The sequence below is a fragment of the Primulina huaijiensis genome, chromosome 12 (genome assembly GCF_012295235.1).
Source record: "Primulina huaijiensis isolate GDHJ02 chromosome 12, ASM1229523v2, whole genome shotgun sequence".
Classification (NCBI taxonomy): domain Eukaryota; kingdom Viridiplantae; phylum Streptophyta; class Magnoliopsida; order Lamiales; family Gesneriaceae; genus Primulina; species Primulina huaijiensis.
In genome coordinates, this window is record NC_133317.1 from 6,529,005 (window position 1) to 6,553,680 (window position 24,676).

Sequence of the window (24,676 nt, forward strand, 5' to 3'; positions counted from 1 at the left end):
CACTTATTCTAACAATGACAACAAATAAATACCCATTGTATAACCTTGACACGCAAAAAAACGAATTTGTAACTACTGTGATTTGCAATATATTGGTTTAGTCTCAAATTTTACCCAATATGAACAAAATGATAGATGTTACAAGTTATCACGCCATAAAAAATAGAATTTTGTTTCTCTATTTAAATAAAATGACATGCTTTTATTCATAAAATTGGTAAATACAAATAAAAAGATCATGCCCCAAAGCCGAATTCCACAATCGAAAGCCTTCGCTTGATTTGCCGTGAGAATCCGAAGGATTTCTCTTCTACATAACCAAGATCGAAACTGCATTTCTTGCTCTTCACTTTCACACAAACACACACACACACACACACATAAATAAAGCTTAAAATAAGAGAAATAAAGGCAAAAGAAAGAAACACACAAAACACTAGTGTATACATGCATAAATACCTACAAAGGGGGGAAGAGGAAGAAAGTGTGGTGGTATTTAAATACAAATGTTTCTTTTCTTTGTTCCTATCCACAAACTTATGTAAGTGTTCCCTGTGATTAAGAATTTTTTTAGTCAATTATTGATTTATTTGGCTGTCTTTTTTGTTGTGATTTCAAATTATTATCATTATTTTTTGTGGGGCTGTGACGATAGATCTAATCTGGGTTGTTGATTGCAAAACCAATTCAAGATTCAAGCTTTGGGTGTGATTGATTATTTTTTCGAGTGTTGGAGCTGGGCTTTTGTTTGATCTGAATTTGGGGGATCTATCTGTACTGCTTTTCCGGATTTATGCATGTTTCGGTTGATTGAAAGCCGTTATTCTCGCTGTGTTTTGAGGTGTTCTGGAATCAGGGTTTCCCTAATTTTTGCTCTTTCTGCGTTTCAAAAGCTTTTTTGACTGGTTTTTGTAGTTTTTGTATGAAGATCGCTTTTTTATATATATAAGCATTTATCTGTAGATATTGTTTATTGAATGGGATCAGTTCTGGTCAGTGGTGTAAACTTTCCGTCCTCAGTTTTTTTCCTAATCTAATCGGTTTTATAGGCTTTATAAATGCTGTTAAAAAAGCTAATATGGAAACTTGTAGTGATGAATAATACAAGAATCTTGGTAGAATTTTTTTTTCTGATTTCTTTTTTGAACTTCTGTATGCAGTTAAATCCTTTTTATGGTAGTATTTCTAAGATTCGGGTCTATGCTTGCTAATATCTGCAGTGCCCATTACGAAGAAGCATTTGGATTGGTTTTAATAGAAAAATCGTCGATCCCTTTTGGTTTGGATCTGTAAGACATGTTGGAAGATTGGGCTTGCTTTGTTTCAAGGGATTATCCGAGGACCTGTGATCGAGAAGGCAATTGGCCTTGCCTGAATTACCGCCTTGAGAAAGTTGAGGTTCAGCAGAACAATAGAATGTTGGAGACAAACGAAGAGGAAGAAGTGGCTGTAAGAAAGAAGTTGAAACATTCGGGAAATCAGATTGATACCACATTATCGATAGGTGGGATTTTAACTACCCTTTCGAACCAATCCGAGAGTCAACGACTTGCTGGTGATAATTCTGATTCGAGTTCATTAATTGCTGCCATTCGGCGCGACAACTCAATCAGTTGCCTCATTAGGTGTTCTAGAGCTGATTATGGAGTTATTGCATCCTTGAACAGGAGTTTCCGCTCACTTATTAGAAATGGTGATCTGTATAGATTGAGGAGGCAAAACGGTGTGGTCGAGCATTGGGTTTATTTTTCATGCCAGCTGCTCGAATGGGAAGCCTTTGACCCTAATAGTCGCCGCTGGATGCAGATACCAAGAATGAATCCTAATGATTGTTTTGTGTTTTCAGATAAGGAGTCTTTGGCTGTTGGAACTGAGCTTCTTGTTTTTGGGAGGGATCTTATGTCGCATGTGACTTATCGATATAGTTTGTTAACGAACACGTGGACTACAGGGATGAGTATGAACTCACCTCGATGTTTATTCGGTTCTGCAAGTCTTGGAGAAATCGCGATACTGGCTGGTGGCTGTGATTCGCGTGGTAACATCTTTAGTTCTGCAGAATTATACAATTCTGATTTGAGAACCTGGACAACACTCCCGAACATGAATCAATCAAGAAAAATGTGTTCTGGGGTGTTCATGGATGGTAAATTTTATGTCGTTGGAGGGGTTGGAGGAGCTGATTCAAAGCTTCTCACGTCTGGCGAGGAATATGATTTGAAAAGTGGGATTTGGACTGAAATCCAGAATATGTCCCCTGTGCGGATCGCAAGGGATTATATGCCTGCAACATCAGAAGCGCCACCACTGATTGCTGTTGTAAATAATGAACTATATGCAGCTGATCATGCTGATATGGAAGTGAGAAAATATGACAAGATTAATCGAGTTTGGGTTACAGTAGGAAGATTGCCAGAAAGAATGGACTCTATGTATGGTTGGGGTTTAGCTTTTAGGGCATGTGGTGATAGGCTAATTGTGATTGGGGGCCTCCAAAATGCTGGTGAAGGCTTTATTGAAGTTAATTCATGGGTTCCTAGTGAAGGTCCGCCTCAATGGGATATGCTTGGTCGAAAAAGATCGGGAAGTTTCGTTTATAATTGTGCTGTGATGGGGTGCTGAATATTTACAGATGGAGGCACCGTTTGTATCAATATGTTGTTTCAAGATCATATATACAACCAGCTTCTTGCTAATGGGTAATTTATCCAAACTTTTATTTTTTTTCCCATCTTTTGGAATGGTAGGGCGATAGAGGATTATCTGATTTTACTGGAGATCAATTGGAATGTTTTCTCAGATTATATTGAGTATGATAGTTAAAATTTAATCACATGTTTTTTTTCTTTGAGCTGTCTTCTCCCATATGAGTGACACAAGGAGATCTCAATATGGCATCACTATGAACAGAAACAGGTTTAATACTTTGAAGGGGAGTTGGGTGTCTATTGGTGTTATTATTTCCCTTGGTTTCCCAATTTTCTTGGTATCATCCTGAAATTAATATCTTATCATGTTTATTTGTAACTTGATTTGTGTAATGACTCTAATTAATGTTAGGATATGCGGGACAAATCATTTTTTGATATATTTCTTATATCTTTCATTAAACTGTCTTTTGCTTCGTCATTTTTCATCTATCAAATTTGTTATGTCCTTGTCAGCTCCACAAGCAAATATAGGATGGCTAGTAAGTTCGAGGCTATCTTGCATAGATGGTTAGTCTTTATGGTTCAAGTTGTTGGTGGTCTAATATTGATGTTGTCATTAAGAAGCAATGGAACAGAAGGAGCAGAACTAGTATTGATGTTACACGTTTTCACAATATGGACTAGATTACGGTCCATGCACCGATTACCGATATGCGAGTGGAAAATAGCTAGTAAAGGGTGTGTGATGTTTTGTCCTACATAGGAGTGGTTAATAAGAACGAGAGACTCTAATTTTCTATTAGATGCGTCGATCATGGATCGTGTTGCGTGTTTTCTTGATTGCTCGCAAGCACACGACGTCAAGTTATAGTAAAATGTATTTTTGAGTACAATGTCGATCCTACGAAGAGTGTGTACATAAACGTATATCAATGTTAGTAATTAGAATAGTCCCGACTTTATCTAGAAAATTCAGTAAAATGTTTGGTTTGCTTAAACGGATTAATTGAAAGCAAAGAATTAAATTAATCACTGAGTTGAGAAATAACAATGAGAGAAAATATCTAGAGAAATGATTTCGCTAAGTTTCCACGATAATTATTCCCAGTTAAATTTATATTCATGAATTCCAATTATTTAATGGCCAAGAACACATAATTATTTTATTCCCCCTTTCCCAAGTGACGAATAAACTGTATCATTCAAATCTCGATTCAAACTTTCCTAATAAGAATCTAAATTTAGATGATAAATGCAAACTATATTCTTGTCTAAGCCTCGCCAAAGTTATACGCCTTCCGAACGATATAAACATTCAACGATGTGTCTCTAATGATCTATAATCCTAGTCCCTCTCCCGAGTTGTATAATTAATCAGACAACACACAATTTATGGTCAGTAAAATAAACACAGAGAACACAATTAAACAAAAACGGAATTCAATCAAATAAACCATCGAATCGAATCATCGTATCCACAAAGCTACGTAATTCTCTAGACTAGAGAATTAGTTCATGACGAATTCTAAATAAAAACAACACCTATGCGAAGTTTTAGACATCAAAATACAAGAAAATATAAAAGCGAAAGAATAGATGACAAATCCGAAGTGTCGTCTCCGTCCTCAGATCCACCGTTCTTCGTATTTGCGATCGTTTTTCGCACTTAGATCTTCGTCTCCGCTCAGCGCCTGTTCTCCCGTGTGTTTTTCTCTCCAAAACGGCGTGTAGATTCTGAACCCTTCTTTTCTTTTTATTTCAGCGTCCTGGCCTTAAATCGAGGCCCATTTATTTCAACTCGCTGCCATTAGCGCCGCGGCGCTGGATGAGTGGCGCCTAGGTGCCCTTGCTTCGCTGGTGTAGGCGCTGCGACGCTGGATTCTTAGCGCCTAGGCGCTTATTCTTCGGCAATGAGGCCCCGCGGCGCTACTAAGGCGCTTGTCCTTCGCACAAATGAGCGCTGCAGCGCAGGTTGTGGCGCTGTGGCTCTCGTATTTCGCAGTTTCACGCTCAAAAAAATACCTCTGATTGCTCTAAACCATCAACTAGTTTGTTCTCCGCACGACACCAAAACAGGCATAATTCTGTTCGAAACCAAAATAATTCAAATGGATTAACTTATAAATTAAGTACAATTCTTGCACTTATCATATCGCTTCATGAATAGAACACGTCGCCTCGGTGTTCAGATCTGCTGCACAACTGAATTGTTGGGCATTGAGAAGGATATGATTTGAAGGCCTTTTTACTTTACCCAATCCTCTTATTGGACAAAGAGCTATATAAATCTTTTCATGAAAAATTGACTCGGTCACAGGTTTATGTATCCCCTCCAGTTCTAATGCTACCAGTTTCCCCAAAGCAGTGTCATCTTTAGTGTAAGAAATATATCAACATGCTAAAGATTGTTACATGTTAACACCAACACTATCGCGTTCGTTTTGGCCTTACAAATGTAAATTGATTGTTTCTGGTGCTAGATGTGGTCATGACTTCGCAGGTGATTGAAACATTCATGCAAGAACTGTCTTCCTTCTTTCTTTTATGTTTTTCCCCCATCATGGCATACGATTTTGTTGTCCTATGAGGACACGTACGATGTTATTTAAGCATTTCGTCCTTTGTGATATGTTGAATGACAATAGCAGCATCTTTTAAGGTGGTGAACTATGTTTTTTGTGAGGTACGAGGCATGGTGTATGTCGTTCGACCGACAAATTTGATGGTCTGTTTTCTTGATTACGTGTCCCTTGGCTAGGTTTCGATTGATCTTGGTTTGTTTTCTCCGATATGTTGAGATATCTTTCAACCTCGAGGAATTTGTTGGCTTTTGCTATATAAATTAAATATGAATTAATTTGTTGACATTTGATTGCAACTAAATGATATTAATCAATTTTATATGAAAATTAAATGGAGATAGTTCCTTTCAGATAAAGTATATCGCTGACTTTTTTGTACTCAAATTTTGGCTCGGAAGCAAAAAGTAATGTATGTGCGTCTTTTAAAAGATCACGACACTTATATCGCTCTCCCACAACCACGTTTGCCCAGTTTAAACGACTCTCATCTTGCTCGTCGTTTTTACAGGAATCGCTTTTGCTTTCTTTATGTATATATATATATATATATATTTACAAAAAATGTAGTCAACATCTTTATCAAATATTTTGTTTAACACCTCATGTCATGACGACAAAATAAAAGGACTAAAAGTCATCGCAAACACAAATCAAGTAAATACAAAAATACACTATTTGGCTAACAAAGATTGACAATTCAATATTACAAACGATAATAAAGTAAGTTAGCAGAAACATTCAGAAGATAACAAAGCTTGAAACTATGTCCCAAACACAAATATCTCATCGAAAACAACGGATGGTCCATATAAAATATTATCACTCTTACAGGAGTAGCATAAACCAACTCAAAATCTGCTTCCCAATATTGCCATTCATAAATAAATAGAAAAGTTTACCTCATTCTTCATCATCCTCATCCCCGTCACCACCAGACGCCTTCTTTGCAGCTGCCTTTTGGTTCTTTCTCTTCACTCTACCAGGACGCCCACCACCAAATGGACTTGTGAGCGAGAAATCTATATGTTTCTGGGAGTCTACTCTTACCAAAAAAGAGGGCACATTCACTACTTGCCTCCCAACCCTACATTATGTAAACAGAGATCTCAATTCAATGACTAAATACATACATTTACAACGAACCTTCGCTATAGAAAGGCAAGAAAAGGCAAGATAATTGATGCATTCATTCTTGAAAGATGGCATTCATTCGCAGCATTCATCATTTATAACAGTGGGATAGAAAAACAATAATATCAATACAAATAATGACAAACGTAACAAGCAGGTGCACATTTCACATTGCATGAATGGCCCGTCCACTTCTCGAAGGGTATTATTCAAAACAGGTTTGAGGCTAGAGTCATCAACACCAAGACATTAAGTGGATATCACCTCACCTCAGGATGTCATCGAGTCGAGCCGAACTCTTGAATATAGTTTGATTTGTTTATAATTGAATCAAAATCAAGCTTTATTTCACAAATATATTCATGACTCACGAGCTTATTCGAGATTTTATTGAGCCTAAACAAGTTTAATAAATATAAATTATAAATTTAAATATTCATTAAATTCATTAAAAACTAAGCTATATATTTAGAAAAAAAATATAATATTCTTATTAAAATTTGGAATTTTATTTTAATAAATAAATTTAATATATTTTTCAAAAGCAGGAGGGTAAAACTAACAAATCTTATATCAAAAATATTATTTTTCATCAATAAAACTGATAACTCACATGCGATTTGGTTCATTTACATCCCTAATATCACCAAACATTGCAACATTCAAAAATTTACAAATATAATAGAGAAGAAGCTCAGTAGAGATGCTCCCTAATCTCACCAAACATTGCAACATTCAAAAATTTACAAATATAATAGAGAAGAAGCTCAGTAGAGATGCACAGATGCAGCCACAAACATGAGCATACCCTGCAATAATGGGTTCAATACCTAAAGTATAATAATCAAATGTAGCATGACAGACCAACAAAAGTAAATGCCCCACCGTTCAGCTATAAACAAGAGTCATTCTTTTCTAGTTGTCTCCAAAAAGTCAATAATTCAGTAGATAATTGAAAATCTAATGCTTCATGAACCTTGATATAAAAAAGGATAGGCATGCAAGTGACTGAGAAATTTAGTCATCGTTCCTACCTGATATGTCTTTGGCGGATAAGCACTCTGGCATGGTGAATAGATTTAGCCATCCCAGCCTTGAACACCAGTGTCTGGAGGCGGCGCTCAAGGAAGTTCTCTACAGTTAGGGCCAAGACATAATCGAGCTTGTTCTGGCTCTCATCCAGTAGCCCATACCTATTCATTCTCCTCAGAAGGGCTTCACCCTCAAAAATACGACGTGGATCCTTCTCATCAAGAGTCAAAAGCATTCTAGCAGCATTTCTGATGCGGCTCAGTGCATACTGGACCCTCCACAGCTCCCTCTTGCATCTCAGACCATATTCTCCAACAAGCTTCAACTCAGCATCCAATCGCTCCTTCTCATAAGGGCGCCGAGGCTTCTTAAATGTCTTTCCATCTGCAACCAACAGAAGCAACCAGATTTAAACATAATCTCATGCATGATGAGACCACTTATTTTCATTCTTCTTGAGTAAGAGACCAACACTTATTGAGGACAACAGTTCAACCACCAAAATTCAATCTTTAGTGGATCAAAGACCTAATTCTTACAAAGCAGAGCCCTTGCCGAGCAATTCCGACTTTATTTCATATTCTAATGCATGAAACCAATTTTAGCGAACTTATGATCATCCACCACATGTTCACAAAGCTAATGCTCGTGCATTTCTGGAGCACAACATACTAACATTTGCAAAAATATTACAACAGAAGTAATCGATTTTTTCAACAAACACAACGCTAGGAACCAAATATAGTGCCCTTCTCAACTCCAAATATGTAGATTCCAGCAAGGAATCGCATGAAAATGAAACAAAATCACCGTAACTTGTTCTAAATTCCAAATCTCGAACGATAAAAAAAGACGCAATTTTGGTCAGATACAACGGAGAGGTAATTCAAACAAAAAATAAAACATCAAAACGACCGCCATAAAACAATGCCACATACAGTCGCACGCATATAACTCACAACTACAGCCGATGTGATCATATATTATCAGCTGTTCGCAGAACAAGCAATGGAAGCTTACAGTTTCTGTAAAATGAGACGTTCACCATACTACTCCGCCGCCTCCGTCGCCAACGCGATTCTCAGTCCACCGACCTGCTGCTGTTGATGAAACCACTAGTGTGTGAGTTGTCATCTTATATAGACTTTTCTGGGCGAAAACCCTAATGAGCCTGTGAAAGAGTTGGACTTAGTCTTGGGCCTTTTGAGAACCAAGCAAATGACCAAATAGCCCAATTAGTTTTTATATTTATTTTTAAAATGACATTTTGAAACAAAGTAGTCTAAAATACTAAAAAAAATTATAAATTTTATGATTAAATAAATAAATAACTACTTTATATTTCTAGTACAAAAATATATGATAAAAAAATTTATATAGAAACCTAAGTTGTGTTTGAATTAAATGATTTGAAAATTTTAAAAAATATTTGAATGAATGATTTGAATTGACTCCATATTGAAATAAATTTAAATTTATTACAATGACTCAAATTCATTTTCAAGCAGATTTAGCCAAAATAAACCAATTGATTTTGTTATTATGATTTTGAAATCATAAATTTCAAACTCATCGATTCAAATATAACCTTACAGAACCTAAACCAATTATCCGAATAAAATTAATCCACCCTAGTGAGAATTAGTTTTTGTCAAATCGAATTTCCGAATATCGTTTGATAGCCCTAGTAAAGAGACTCTGAACCATTTGACCACACTTTTTAATGTCGTGTTTGGATTAAATTATTGTAAATAAGATTGCTTTTGGATCGATGATGATGATTTGATTTAAAATCCAATGCTAAATATTTTGTATCCATTTTCCCAAAGTAGCCAGAGAAAGATATTTGAAATCTATGGAGATGAATTCGAAAACATTTCACGTATGATCTTTCTCATAAGTAAATCATGTAAAAACACAACATAATTGTTATAATTGTGAAATTATTACAATTTAGAGACAAAGGCTTGAATACTTACTTAGTACTAAATAAATGGTATTTTTTAAAAAGAAAAATAAAAGAAAGTTGGAAAAATAATAAGTGATGATAATAATACAACTATTGAAGAACAGGGACTACGCCTAACTTAACATGCATGCCCAACTAACACTTCAACAAACCGATGAGAAAAGAATTTACATTTACAAATAGGAATTCCTTTAGAATTTCAATTGCTTCATCTATTAAAAAAAAAACAAAAACTTGTGTAAGACAGTCTCACGTATCGTATTTTGTAAGACAGATCTCTTATTTGGGTCATCCATAAAAAAGTATTACTTTTTATGCTAAGAGTATTACGTTTTATTGTAAATATCGATCGGGTTGACCGTCTCACAGATAAAGATTCGTGCGACCGTCTCACAAAAGACCTTCTCAAAAAAAAAGCTGGCCAGATCATGTTATTGTGCAGATTGTATATTATGTCGTCGGTATACCCTCGTTTCATTTTCGGCCCACCATTTTTCGGCCTGCTGCTCGGTGAAACGTTTCCGGCTGTAGAAGAACAGGAAAAACACCAAGTTTATAAACATCATTGAAACAAGGGCACAAGAAAATACAAAAAAAAAAAAAAGGTACTACCTGAAACGAACTCGTCTTAACTCATTGACACCGCCTGGTGATGAAATGAGAGTAATGTATACTCCAAGCTCGTCTTGTATGATATGTTCTAATTTATGTATTTGAGATGACTTAGTTCCGTTAGATATAGGTGGAGGAGTTGGATTGTCTCCACACTCGCTCTTGGGAGAGGTGATGCTTGTGACGCTGCTTCCGTTTGAGGGGCGATTAGTTTCGCCGGTTATTGGGTCATTTGTATCCAAGTTTCTGCACGTAATTTGTTGTTCCCTTTCGGCCATTTCCTTTAACTGCAAGAAATTTGGAACTTGATTAGATTAGACAAAAGGATGGAAACATAAATACTCTTCTTATAAGAAATCTCCACAAAATGACAAATCAAAAAGGCAAGAGAATTTGATCTTCCAAATCATGAATGGAGAAACTTGCCATGGAAAATAGTGGCTCTTCGTAACATTTAGGAGGGGCTTGTTTATTAGTAAGGTCACTTCTGCTCAATAAGTTGAAATTTTGTCGTTTCGTGCCACATGCATTAAAGGGAAAACAACTTTAACAATTTGCCTAAAATGCTTTTGTTGAGTATATGTGCGAATTAAAACACATTAAGAGTTTAAATAATATCAAGAACTAACATGCGAAGTCAAAGATTTGATCAATTCTTCTGCGGCTTTGTTTTTACAAACTTCATCTTCCACTCGTAAGGTAATCTCATTCAGCTGCTTTGATTTTCCGTGAAGTTCAGCTTCGAGAAGTTGTGTTTTGCAGCTGAGTTCTTCTACCTAAGTATAAACAAAATTTACAAAGAAATTATTATTGTTTGATTGCACACAGAGACTTACAGAAATTAAATTTTACTTCCAATTATGTTATCTAATTCATACTTCATTAATGTTCATTCTGTCATGCACACAAATTGTTGAAATGCAAATTTATATTCCAGAGTGGACAAAAGGACTGGAAAATCGCAAACATTGAGGTAAGATATGAATAGAGGGAAAAGATCCACAATGGTAATCTACAATTAATCAACACCATTTGTTTAACAGTTCCTGGTGAGTAATATCATTCGTACCTGTGATCTAAAACTTTTGACCTCCTGGCTTACACTATCATTGTAACTCTTCATGTCATCTGAAGTCGCTTCTGAAGTACGAAATGACAAAGGTGGTGACAGTGTTGCGGATTTCAGAGGATTCGACATCCTGGGTACAGGAGACGGTGACCGAGAAACAATTTTGGAACTTGGAACAGAGAAAGAAACGAAGTTCTTAGAAGTTTCAAATGGGCTCCTTGGCGATTTTGAAGAAGTGCTCAGCCTCTGAATCTTTCCATTTTGAAATAGGAAAACATTATTCTCATTTGATTCCGATGTCGTATGGACTGTGGAACTTCTATCGGACTTGAATGAGTCAACAGATGAGAGTCTAGCTGTAACTCCTGATAAACGACAACCTCCAGTCTCCTTTGCTACCGATTCACCAATAGTAGCTCCGGTTTGAACTGTAGGAATTCGAAGAGTGTCCGGGATCCATTTCCTTTTGTAATTTGACAAAACAATCATCGCAAACACGATATGGGCTAAGGAGGCTTTAAGAGACCTTCTAGTACTGCATAATTTGCAAAACACAAGCCCACAGTTATAACAATTGTGACGTTTTCGAATGAAATTGAAAGTATTATGACAGCCAGAGCACACTGAATTATCTGTACTAGATATGCGCTTATGCAGACAAATAACAGTGGTAAAATTCGAACCACATGCTATACTTTTTACTTGTTTGTCTTTCAAAAACTCGATTAGAGTTGGTGTATTCCGGTCTTCGGTATCACCATGGCCTGATTGCCCATTGGCACCTTTCCCCCAGGTGTAAACTTCCTGTTTTAAAGTCAAAATGGCAACATGATATGAACCACAAGCAATCTCTTCCACACAACTGTCACCAATATCTCCTTCTACACAAATGGGAGTCTTTCCATCAAATGATGGACTGCCTAGCTGTCCATGAGCAACACTTCCCATAGTGTACACTTTTCCCGAAGTAGTCAAAGCAACTGTAAGATTGTTTCCATAGGCTACTTGAGAAAATATACTTTGGCTGATGAAGAAACAAATTCAGGTACTAGTATTAATTCATTGTCACCATGCCCGAGTCGTCCTTTATCCCCGTCACCCCAAGTGAACAGCTTACCATATAGCAACAGGTCCGAATTTCCAGTGTTAAGAGATCTAGGAGTAACTTCAACAATTGCCACAGTGTGCCATACACCACAAGCAACTCCTACAGTTCGCATTCCCTTTAAAGCTTCAACTACTTGTGGAACACTTGTGCCACTTTGATCTCCATGTCCTAGCGCACCAAAAGTTCCATCTCCATAGGTAAACAAGTGTCCAGAAGACATCAACAAAGCTGTATGCCATGACCCACAAGAGACAAACAACACTCTTAAGCCGTCTATAGGGCCACTGACCTTTTTTTGAATCCAGTGACTCGTATCACTTCCATGCTCAAGCAAACTGCCACCCCAAGTATAAAGATCACCAGAGAGTGTGACAGCGCAAGTATGATACTCACCACATGCTACTGATTCAATTCTCTCGCCAATAAGATTTTCTATGAGCTTCGGTTGGGAAATATCCTTTTCTACTCCATGCCCAAGCCTACCTCCATCCTCTTCACCCCAACTGAATAATTCTCCATGCTTAATAACCAAAATAGCGTGTCTCTTTCCACAAGAAATATTGTACACATCAAGTACAGTTGTTGATTGCAATGCTTTAGGCAAGAGAGCATCAATTTTAATGCTAGATAACCTATCAACTTTTTCGAGACCATCCCCCAACAATCTAGCACCCGTGCCTTCTCCCCAAATGAAAACATCACCTATGCTATCAAAATCCTCATTATATGAACCTTGGCTTAAAGAACTTACAACACTCGAAAGGTTCACCCTAACTGTATCGGCTCCAGATGATCTGGCATTTGAGGTATCCACAACCACTGGTGGCTGTGAAGTGGGAGATTGTGTAATAGACTCGGACAACTGAAATTTCTTGGCAATTGCGGTGTATGAAACAATATCAGCAAATACCTTTCCCAACCTGCCTCGAGAAACATTTTCCGTAGGTTGGGCATCACTCTGATCCTACATAACTTAAAAATAAGAGAAATAAATAGAAGTATCTTTTAATAAAACATTTTAGGACACTGCAACTCACAAATGGTGAACTTGATGGGAAAACCTTCTGGCCATGTTGACTATCTGAGGATGCAATCTCATTCTTCTTCTCATTTCGTAATTTTTTGTTACTACCACGTGCTATTAGAGCTTTTAAGCCAAGAAACCAAACCTCTGCTTCATCCTTATCTTTACATATCTGTCAAGTTTTAGTAAGAATATGTTAAGCATCTAGTCTCAAATATATTGTGATATGGCAGCTCTAAAATTTTTGGTGATCAATTTTGTGAAATGAAGAAGGGATATATAAGAAGAGATCAATCACAAGCTCACCAAATCCAGTGATATGTCATTATATATGAGAGAAAATGGTTGGTACTCTTTCTCAGGACGAGGATACCGCCGAAAAAGAGCCTGTCATGCAAAAAAAGTGACTATATCAATCAAATAATTTGAATTGTTACCTTGATATTGTTCCAATAAGTTTCTCCAATGGCAGATAATCTCTAAAAAATTCTAATAGTTTGGTTCATAAAACTGTGGATTCAATTATTCAAAAGTGTTAAATATTGCATAAAATCCAGATTATGCAAGCTTTCCGCCAAGAAACTTAACATATAGTAGTACTTACTGTTTTTCGCCCATGAATTATCCTTGAAACTTGACAGAACTCAAGTGCTTTCTCATCTTTTCCATAATACCACAACAATTTTGACTCATCCTGAAATTAACNAAAAAAAAAAAAAAAAAAAAAAAAAAAAAAAAAAAAAAAAACCCATAAATCTTTAAAAAAATGAAAAAAAGGAAGTCCAAAAACATAATTTAGGAATGTGTTATGACTTATGAAGAGTTTACATTTGGTGGTTAAACTGAAGGTTGATTAATGTCAAGTGCTAAAATTTCTTTGAGTAAAAGAATGAGATTCAATCAAGGCAAAAACAAACTCCCCAATTTTTTTTTTTTAAAAAAAAAAGACGAACAAACAAACAAATCGCATCCAATATTAGCTAATCCTCGAGTCTTAGGGAAATTAACCAAGCTAAATCCAATGGAAGACACCTAACACAACAAGTTTAGATTGACAACGTCTATATAAACTTGTCTGAGAACTTACGGGAGGCAGTCGAAATGGGCAAAACTTTGGTTTTTCCTTCCGTACATACTTCAACAAGCGTGCTCCCTTCTTAAGAGCTATAATGGCCTAAAGAAAAGACTCATCAACCCAATGCCATAATCTTCACATTTTCTCAAGGTTCTCATAAAAGAACTCATGACTTAATACATCATAATCTCTACGAAAACATGAAATATATTATTAGTAACAAATAAACAACAGTGAACAAAAACAGAACACCTGTTCAACGTCTCTTTCCCCGAAACTAGGCCACTGTAAATCAGCCCTTCACGTTGCAAAATAACCAAGTGCAACAATCCAGGAATTAAACAAAAACCCATCCGAATTATTGAAAAATAATGCATTCTCCCACCTATTCTGCCCCATGATACAAATCCCCTAAACTCCAAGATTCAACATTTGGTTTCCTCATCTACTACATTTCGAAATTTCGATCAACAGGATCCTTTAAAATCAAAATCCCGCTCTTCAGCGAAATCGTATTCATACAAAATTCGAATTACCGAAAGCAAGAAATCGAATTTTCAGCATTAAAACAGCTGTAGCCACCCGCCGAAAATTGATCTACAACCCCAAAAAAAAATCTCTTAAAAAATTCATGCGCATGCATGAATAAGCGAAGAGGACAAAAGCTGGTGGAATCTTCAAGATAATGTCCTTACACCAAAAGGGTTTACTGCATTTAAGATAACTTCGTAAAAAATCTAATTTTAAACCACCAAACGAAGAACAATGACGGGTTATATGGGAAATGATTTCCAGACCAGGTTCTTGAATCTTGAAATTAATAAAAATTTGAATTGTGAAGGGATTATGGGATTCTGGGGAGGGTTGAATTTCAAGGTAAGATCCCTTGGACGTGCACACCTTCTTGATCTCTGTCTCCTCTCTCCAACCCCTTCAGTTCCGGGAGAATGCCATGTTGTTATAATAATATTACATTAATAAATTGGTATTTTGTCTGATTTAACGATTTGGTATAGTTTCACTTTAATCATGTTCTCCGAACTTTTTATTTTTTGACAAATAAAAGACACAAGAACTTCTCATGATGTTATAATTGATGTATCTTATTGTCATTAAAACGTTGAATAGTTTGGAATTAGATTCTTCTAATTTAGGCTTAATTGTAGAGGATTGTAAATTCTTGGTCAGAAAATTTTATCTGTGTCTGTTTGTTTTTGTTTTAGATCCGCGAATCATGCTACACATGTAAGAAATATGACACATGAAGTATCGTGTAGGAATTGGCGACGGCCATTGCCTACATAATTTGACGAAACTTGTGTACGCAACCTCAACTTTAGAAAATTGAGATGCGTGCATGTTTCTTCTTTTAACATTCAGACTCCCGATTTTCTCGTTGATGGTATGAGATGCCTATAAATAGAGACGATTGAGGTCCCTAAGCACACACACTTCATAAGAAATATACACCATCTACAGAGAGCGTGAAGTGCTTCGAAGGCTTCAACCGAGAAGAAAAGCAGAGAATTCAAAGTTTTCAATGGCTGGAGGTAATTCTCGATTAAGCTTCCGCATATTATATATCATGTTTATAAATACGTAGAAACATGATTTTGAGAATAATATCTAACATTTGGTATCAGAGCCGTGATACCTCTGCCTTGAAAATATTTGATTGCATAGCATGAAATTTTAGGAAAAGAATTTTAAGTTTTACGTAAGAAACTTAAAATTAAAGATTAGATAAAACAATATTAAGAAGCTTAACTTATAATTTTGTTCTGAGTTGAAATCTTGAAAATCGAAGAAGGTTTCTGAAATTTGATAGCCGGAGAGAAATTGTCGAATGTTGAAAATGATTCTTGCTTCAATACTGAATTGTGAATGTGTATATCAACGTGCATGTGAGGGAGACAATAAAATTTAAAGCATTGTCGATAATCATTAATTTTTTTAAAAAAATTTAATGTTGCGAGACCCACAATTTGATAATTGAATCATGTGTCGGCAACGTTTCAATTTAATTTTTTAAATTAATGCGGGACCCACGTTAATAATTTAGTTTTTTATTATTATTGTTTTTAAAATAAAAATAATAATAAATAAATAAATAATGTGTTATTAAGTTATATGTATAATTCGGTATATACATATAGCATTTGATTAAATAATTGAACACATTAAAATAATTTCAAGTTCGATTTTAATACATGTTTAGAAATTATTTTTGCATATTAGATAAAATGTCAAATATTATGGATAAGTGTTTGATGTGTACATGCAAATTTAATATTATACTTGCATTTATTTTTGAAGTTTTTCAAATGCAAATTGTATTGAAAAATATTTTGGTAAATCAATATTCATATTAAATTATATTGAGTTGTTTATAATTTGAAATGAACATATCAAGTAAGATGTGAATATAATATTGTAAAATATTTCAGATGCTCACAAATGAACAAATAATCTTCACTTTATCACTACTCTGATAAAAGAGAAAAACTGATGAGGAGTCCACATTTTCACGTAAATGTGATCCTCACTTTATCACTACTCTGATTGAAGAGAAAAACTGATGGGGAACATATTTGTTCATATTAAGTAAAAATGTGAATATAAAGTTATTTAATAAAAAATTTTGGCTTATAAATATTCACATAAATATGGATAATTAAGTTGAATAATAATTATAAGGTGACGTAAGAAAACATGATCTAAGGGAGTTCTTCATAAATCGGTTCAAACTGCCTTGACTAGCCACTAGTCTCCCTGAAGAATGTTGCTCTGACTAGGAGTTAGGTATTTAAAGGGCCTTAGCACTACCTATCTTTCTTGGGAACACTCTTGGAAAATGTTGATTATGTTACTAAATAATTATTAGATAAAGTATTAAAGTAAAGCCAAAATTTTGTCCGGTGAACCGTATAATTTTAAATAATTGAGGAATAGTCACAGCATCCTTAATTATGAAAAATTATGTATTAAGTGGATTTGGATCACATAATGGACAACAATTGTAATTAATTATATAAACATAATAAATTTTTTTCTCAAATGGATTTTTATTATATTTATATAACTAATTAGGTTAAAATATCAAATTATATTTTTTAATTTCCTACAGGAGTTAAGGAAAATACATTTTGATAGTTTTAACATAAAGTTACATAAAAATTTTATTGAATTAAAATTTTAGCCCACAAGCAAATTTTATGTCTCTAGATTTTTAAAACATGAATTACATGATATTGTCTCAAAATTTTAAGCATATGATATTTTGTACAGTTATGCAATTTGCGATTTTTTCTGATATGAAATGTGCTATTCCCGAACTAAAGGGCGATAACTATAAAATATGGAAAGAAAGAATTCTTCTTCAATTAGGGTGGATGGATATTGATTATGCTATACGGAAAGACGAACCATTTGCTATTACTGAAAACAGCATTCCGGATGATGTTGATCTTTATGAAAAATGGGAGCGATCTAATTGACTCCGCGTAATGTTCATAAATACCAAAATCTCTGCTGTCATGCGTGGTTCTGTCGACCAGCATAATAATGTCAAAGAATTACTGAAGTCTATTGATGAACAATTTCAGTCTTCAGATAAGGCACTAGCAAGCACCCTAATTATGGAATTCTCTTCATTAAGACTCACCAGTGTGAGAGGTGTGAGAGAGCACATAATGAAAATGCGGGACATAGCGGCTCGGCTCAAGATACTTGAAGTGGAAATGTCTGAAATTTTTCTTGTGCACTACATTTTATGCACTCTTCCACAGCAATATGGACCCTTCAAAATTTCTTACAACACACATAAAGATAAATGGTCAATCAATGAATTAATATCCATGTGTGATCAAGAGGAAGAAAGGTTGTTAATGGAAACGAGTGATAATGTTTTTATGACTACACAAGGAAAGTATAAGAAGCAAGCCAAAGTCAAGGGAAAAGGAAAAGGTATAATTCCAACCCAACCTGACATTAAGAAAGAATCCAAGTGTTTCTTATGTAAAAATACGAGACACATGAAGAAGGATTGCACTAAATTTAAAGAATGACTTGAAAAGAAAGGTATTCCTACTTCATTTGTCTGTTATGAATCTAATATGGTTGATATGATTTATAACACATGGTGGATTGATTCTGGTTCTACAATCTATGTTACAAATACCTTGCAGGGTATGCAAAACCTAAGGAAGCCAATAGAAAATGAACGGAGCATCTATTCAGGAAACAAGATGTCTTCGCATGTGGAGGCTATTGGGACTTGCTGCCTAGTGTTGAATAGTGGTTATATTTTAAAATTAGAAAAGACATTTTATGTTCCTAGTTTTTTTAGGAATTTAATTTCAGTTTCAAAACTTGTACCACTTGGTTATTCATTTTAGTTTTTGGATAAATCAATAAATTTGTTTTATAAATCAAATCTTATTGAAAATGGTACAATGATTGATGGTTTTTTCTCTATATATTTACAAAATAACAACACCACTATGCACGTTCAATGAGGTATTAAAAGATGTGTTATAAATTAAGATTCCTCTATATTATGGCATCGGAGATTGGGACACATCTCCATAGAGAGAATTAAAATATTAGTAAATGATGGAGTAATCAGTACTTTAGATTTTACTAATTTTGAGACTTGTGTGGACTGCATAAAGGGAAAGCAGACTAATAAATCTAAAAAGGGTGCCAAGAGGAGTACAGAACTATTAGAAATCATACATTCAGATATTTGTTGTCCAGATATGGATATGCAAAGTCCGAAATACTTCATCTCCTTCATTGATGATTATTCACGATACATGTATATCTACATGCTTATAATAAAAACGAAGCACTTGAAGCCTTTAAGGTTTTTAAGGCTGAAGTGGAAAATCAATGTAGAAAACATATTAAGATCGTGAGGACAGATAGAGGTGGAGAATATTATGGTAGATACACTGAGAATGGACAAGCACCTGGTCCGTTTGCGAAGTTTCTCCAAGAACATGGGATTGTTGCCCAATATACTATGCCTGGTTCTCCGGACAAAAATGGCGTAGCTGAGAGGAGAAACCGAACATTATTGGACATGGTGAGAAGCATGTTTAGTAGCTCTAAACTTCCTAAATCCTTGTGGGCTGAAGCTCTTAAGACAGCTGTGTATATATTAAATCGAGTTCCAACTAAGGCTGTCCCAAAGACGCCATTTGAGTTATTTAAAGGTTGGAAACCGAGTTTGCAACATATACACGTTTGGGGTTGTCTTTCTGAAATAAGTGTTTACAACCCACATGAAAAGAAACTGGACCAAGAACTATAAGTGGATATTTCATTGGGTATGCCGAAAAATCCAAAGGGTACAGATTCTATTGTCCATCTCACAACACTAGAATTGTGGAATCAAGAAATGCAAAATTTCTTGAAAATGACTTGATTAGTGAGAGTGATCATGGCATAGTTTTTGAGAATGATCACATTAATGCACAATCCTCTTATTCAAATGACATATTGATTGTTATTCACACCCCTCAAGACCAAATGGGTGTTAGACAACCAGTTATTGAAGTTCCACAAATCGCTGATGAAAATCCAGTAGATCAAGTTGTTAATGAAGAACAACAAGAAATTGTTGATCAACCAAACAACCTTAGGAGATATACTAGAATAAGAAGATCAGCAATATCTAATGATTATGTTGTGTATTTACAAGAATCGGATTTTAACATCGGAGCCGAAAATGATCCTGAAACGTTTTCACAAGCCATGAATTGTAATGAGTCAAAACTATGGTTTAATGCTATGAAAGAAGAGATGAATTCTATGGCAGTTAATAGAGTCTGGGATCTTGTTCAGTTGCCTGATGGTGTAAAAGCCATTGGATGTAAATGGGTCTTCAAGACAAAGAAAGACTCGTTAGGCAACATTGAAAGGTATAAAGCAAGACTCGTTGCTAAAGGATTCACTCAACAGGAAGGAATCGATTATAAGGAGACTTTTTCTCCTTTATCTAAGAAAGATTCTCTTCGTATCATTATAGCATTAGTTGCACATTTTGACTTTGATTTGAAACAAATGGATGTGAAAACAGCTTTTCTTAATGGAGAACTAGAGGAAGAGGTTTATATGAAACAACCTGAAGGATTCTTCTCTAGTAATGATGAGAAATTGGTTTGTAAGCTTAAGAAATCTATATATGGATTGAAACAAGCTTTCCGTCAATGGTATTTAAAATTTCATGATGTTATCTCTTCATTTGGATTCGTTGAGAACCCCATGGATCAATCTATATACCAGAAGGTCAGTGGGAGCAAGATATGTTTCCTTATTCTATATGTGGATGATATATTACTTGCAACCAATGATAAGGGTTCGTTATATGAGGTGAAACAATTTCTCTCTAAAAACTTTGATATGAAGGATATGGGCGATGCATCTTATGTCATTGGCATTAAGATACATAGAGACAGAATTCGAGGTATTATAGGTCTGTCTCAAGAAAACTATATCAACAAAGTTTTAGAGAGATATCGGATGAAAGATTGTTCACCAAGTATAGCTCCTGTTGTGAAAGGCGATAAATTCAATTTGAGCTAATGCCCAAAGAATGATCTAGAGCGGAAACAAATGAAAAACATTCCTTATACTTCTACTGTCGGAAGCTTAATGTATGCTCAGGTTTGCACTAGACCTGACATTGCATTTGTTGTTGGGATGTTGGGAAGATATCAGAGTAATCCAGGTTTAGACCATTGGAAAGCTGCAAAGAAAGTCATGAGGTACCTTCAAGGGACCAAAGATTATATGCTTATGTTCAGACGAACTGAGAATTTGGAAATAATTGACTACTCTGATTCAGACTACGCTGGCTGCATTGATTCAAGAAAATCCACTTCAGGATATATTTTTATGCTAGCTGGTGGAGCTATATCTTGGAGAAGTGCAAAGCAGACATTGACTGCTACTTCCACTATGGAAGCTGAGTTCGTATCTTGTTTTGAGCCAACCTCACATGGTGTATGGTTGAAGAGTTTCATTTCGAGGCTTAGAATCATGGATTATATATCTAAGCCATTAAAAATATATTGTGACAATTCAGCTGCTGTTTTTATGGCTAAAAATAACAAAAATGGTAGTCGAAACAAGCATATCGACATTAAGTATTTAGCCATACGAGAACGTGTTAAAGATAAGAAGTTACTTATTGAGCACATTAGCACTGAATTGATGATTGCGGATCCTTTGACTAAGGGCATGCCACCATTGAAATTTAAGGATCATACAGAAAGAATGAGACTTGGTTCTTTTATGTAATTTTGTTGTAAGAACAAATTTAATGAAACTATGATGTGATATTTTCTCATATTTGTTGTGTACACATTCATTGATTTGAGAAATATCAATAAAGTTGGACCTTGAATAAACATAAGGTTTATTCATTAAGTTATACAGTTTGATTTACATAATGCATTGTAATACATGGAAGATAATATTCATTTTAAGATTACCTATCGTCATGATTCATGTATTTTGTTTTCTCCTATGGTAAATGAGATATATGTGTCAAGTGGGAGAATGTAAGAAATATGACACATGAAGTATCGTGTAGGAATTGACAACGGCCATTGCCTACATAATTTGACGAAACTTGTGTACGCAACCTCAACTTAAGAAAATTGAGATGCGTACACGTTTCTTCTTTTAACATTCAGACTCTCGATTTTTTCGTTGATGGTATGATATGCCTATAAATAGAGACGATTGAGGTCCCTAAGCACACACACTTCATAAGAAATATACACCATCTACAGAGATCGTGAAGTGCTTAGAAGGCTTCAACCGAGAAGAAAAGCAGATAATTCAAAGTTTTCAATGGCTGGAGGTAATTCTCGATTAAGCTTCCGCATATTATATATCATGCTTATAAATACGTAAAAACGTGATTTTGAGAATAATATCTAACATCACACACTCTTGTTAGAGAAGCTGCTTCCATGTCTGAGCTGCTAGGAAGGGTCTCCTCTTTTACTTTAATTTCTTTTGTAATTGTACCATATTTAGTTTAATATTACATATCTCGAACTTTTTTTTTTTTTGAAAAAAAGCTCCATCTGTTTTCCGGAAAAGTATATACCACAATTCGTCATATGGTCTATATCCATAGTTTAAGTCGGCATGTACTAAGAGCAACTCCAACCCTGCACCAAAATGGTGTAATTTTGGTGCAGAGTTAATTGTTCCAACCAGAGCTATGTTTGACACCAAAGTAGAGATTTGCTAAAGTGTACAGTGTACACTGTAGCAATAGCGTTGTTTTTTTTTCTTTTTTTATTTTTGTAATTGTTTTTTATTGTAATTTTACTTAAAATCTAAATATTATATATTTAGTTTTATAATCTAATTTAATTATAAAAATGTATTATTTCAAACAATAAATTTTAACAAAGTGATTTTCAAAAAACTTGGATATTTTAATTTAATACATAATTAATAAAGATAATATTATTATGTTAATAAATTATTTGTGATAAATAAGTTGTAGTAAATAAAATAGTATAAATATGCCATGAATATCTTAATTATGTAGTTATAATTAAATAATTAATATTGAATACAAAGATACAAGTACAAAAAAAATTAAGATTTCAAACACTACTTTTTTGAAAATCAAAGAAAATGATACAACATTAAATAAACAAACATAAAAAACACTAAATTATTAAAATATCTATTTTATAAGCATCATTTGAATATTGGTTGTATGTTAGTAATTTATGTTCAAAATATTTATATGTGTGATTGTAATTTTTTTGAATGATTAGTTAATTACATTTAATTAAGTAATAAGTTTTAGTATTTAAAATTAATATTAAATATTAAAATTTTTTAAAGTAATTATAAAATATATTTAATTAATATTTTAATTCATTAATATATTTAATGAATTTTAATATAGAAATGATTTTAGATATTAGTGATATTTTAATTATTGTGTTTATAAATATTTTGTGAAATAAATTATTTGTTGTTAATAAAATAATAGAGAATATTCCTTTTAATGTAGAGTTTAGAGTTGATGGGTTGGAGATGAATTTTATATTTGGTGTAAGAATTACACTATTTTAAAGTTAGTGCGACACTAAGATAGCGTAATGGGTTGGAGATGGCCTAATCTAAAGGTCATGATTATATATGACGGAATTCTTCCGGTTCAGCATAGAATTCCTCTCTATATCGAAGAAACTATGTAATTTCTGTAAAAGAGGAGATCAATTTGCCAAAAAACCAAAGGAGATCGTAAATCAAACAGTCAACTTTACCAAAATCATATGACTAACTTGCTCATGTTTGATCGAAATATTATTTGAGAATAATTGATCGTGTGTTCATGTTAACTTTGGATATTCTGAGTAAAATAATTAATTGGTATGTATGAATTTTTCTTCTTCTACTTCTATTTTTAAATAATGGGGAAATTCTATCTAATTCGATTTCAATTAGTTTGAATATACAATGCAGTGCTTTTAACCAGATATCTAATATTTTTTAAGAAATCTACAGAATTAGATAATTACATTTTAAAATATTCAATTGACAACCCCGGCCTTGTAATTGGGAATAAACTTCATTTTACATATACATACATATGTCTATAATGAGACATTTGAATTTAAGCACTCATTCGCGAGGCACGAGAACGAGTACATAAAATTACAATTTTCATCCTACACATGCATGTTTGATGTTTGTCGAACATTTGGTTCTCTATGATCTTAAAATTTAGTTATATCTATATACATTTCAATTATTTTGATAATTTTAGTCATGTATCATACAAATATAAATATTATATTACACTACACGGATAAACGCTATATTATTTTTGGTTCGCGACTAAGAACATGCATACTAACTTACACTGTTACGCCTTGAGCTCGGGTCCGTGCCTGCGTGACTGCACAATGGGCCCTTATAGCAACTACTTCGTATTCGTCCTCGCTTTACGAAAATGATTAACCCAAGTTGCTATAGAAGTCTATTGTAAGCCATTATAAACTCATTTTAAATCTTTGATTTTTTTGATGTGGGACAAGGGTATCACAAATGTGAGAACCGAAAATATTGCAATAATGTAATTAATATTTGTAAGGAAATTTAGCATAAGATTTTTATTATTGTATTAAATGAGATATGCTTATGGGAAAATAATTATTGAGAAATCTTTGGTATCAAGATAATAATATATACAACAAGGCATGAGTATTTTCGAAATTTGGGAAGAGAATTTGTGAGATTGGAATACCATAAAAGTTTAAAGGAATTAAGGCATAAATATTTCAAGCAATTTCGAAATTATCCTAGATTAAATGCCAAGATTTTTGTGATGGTTAGATGGTTGGTTAATTGGAAGGAAATCATCAAAACCTTG

At 34.2% G+C, this 24,676-nt stretch overlaps 2 protein-coding genes and 1 pseudogene across 4 annotated transcripts; 1 reads left to right on the forward strand and 2 right to left on the reverse strand.

The window, feature by feature from the left end:
* The first annotated feature begins 223 nt into the window (after positions 1 to 223).
* On the forward strand, positions 224 to 2,965 carry LOC140990179 (F-box/kelch-repeat protein SKIP11-like). 3 transcript variants are annotated; one of them, XM_073459758.1, is made up of 2 exons: positions 224 to 541; positions 1,161 to 2,965. In XM_073459758.1, exon 2 carries the CDS (start codon positions 1,297 to 1,299, stop codon positions 2,620 to 2,622), a length of 1,326 nt encoding a protein of 441 aa, XP_073315859.1. In that variant the 5' UTR covers positions 224 to 541; positions 1,161 to 1,296; the 3' UTR covers positions 2,623 to 2,965. The 3 variants fall into 3 exon arrangements, with proteins under 3 accessions (XP_073315859.1, XP_073315858.1, XP_073315860.1); XM_073459757.1 differs by having other exon boundaries at positions 225 to 541; positions 1,221 to 2,965; XM_073459759.1 differs by lacking the exon at positions 224 to 541 and adding an exon at positions 555 to 841 and having other exon boundaries at positions 1,221 to 2,965.
* A 2,918-nt stretch (positions 2,966 to 5,883) lies between these two features.
* Positions 5,884 to 8,570, reverse strand: LOC140989201 (small ribosomal subunit protein uS4y). Its single transcript, XM_073458336.1, has 3 exons — positions 8,417 to 8,570; positions 7,399 to 7,780; positions 5,884 to 6,317 (listed from the first exon to the last, which is right to left on the reverse strand). Exons 1-3 carry the CDS (start codon positions 8,442 to 8,444, stop codon positions 6,134 to 6,136), a joined length of 594 nt encoding a protein of 197 aa, XP_073314437.1. The 5' UTR covers positions 8,445 to 8,570; the 3' UTR covers positions 5,884 to 6,133.
* A 983-nt stretch (positions 8,571 to 9,553) lies between these two features.
* LOC140990163 (PH, RCC1 and FYVE domains-containing protein 1-like) lies at positions 9,554 to 14,652 on the reverse strand (annotated as a pseudogene).
* Positions 14,653 to 24,676: the final 10,024 nt, after the last annotated feature.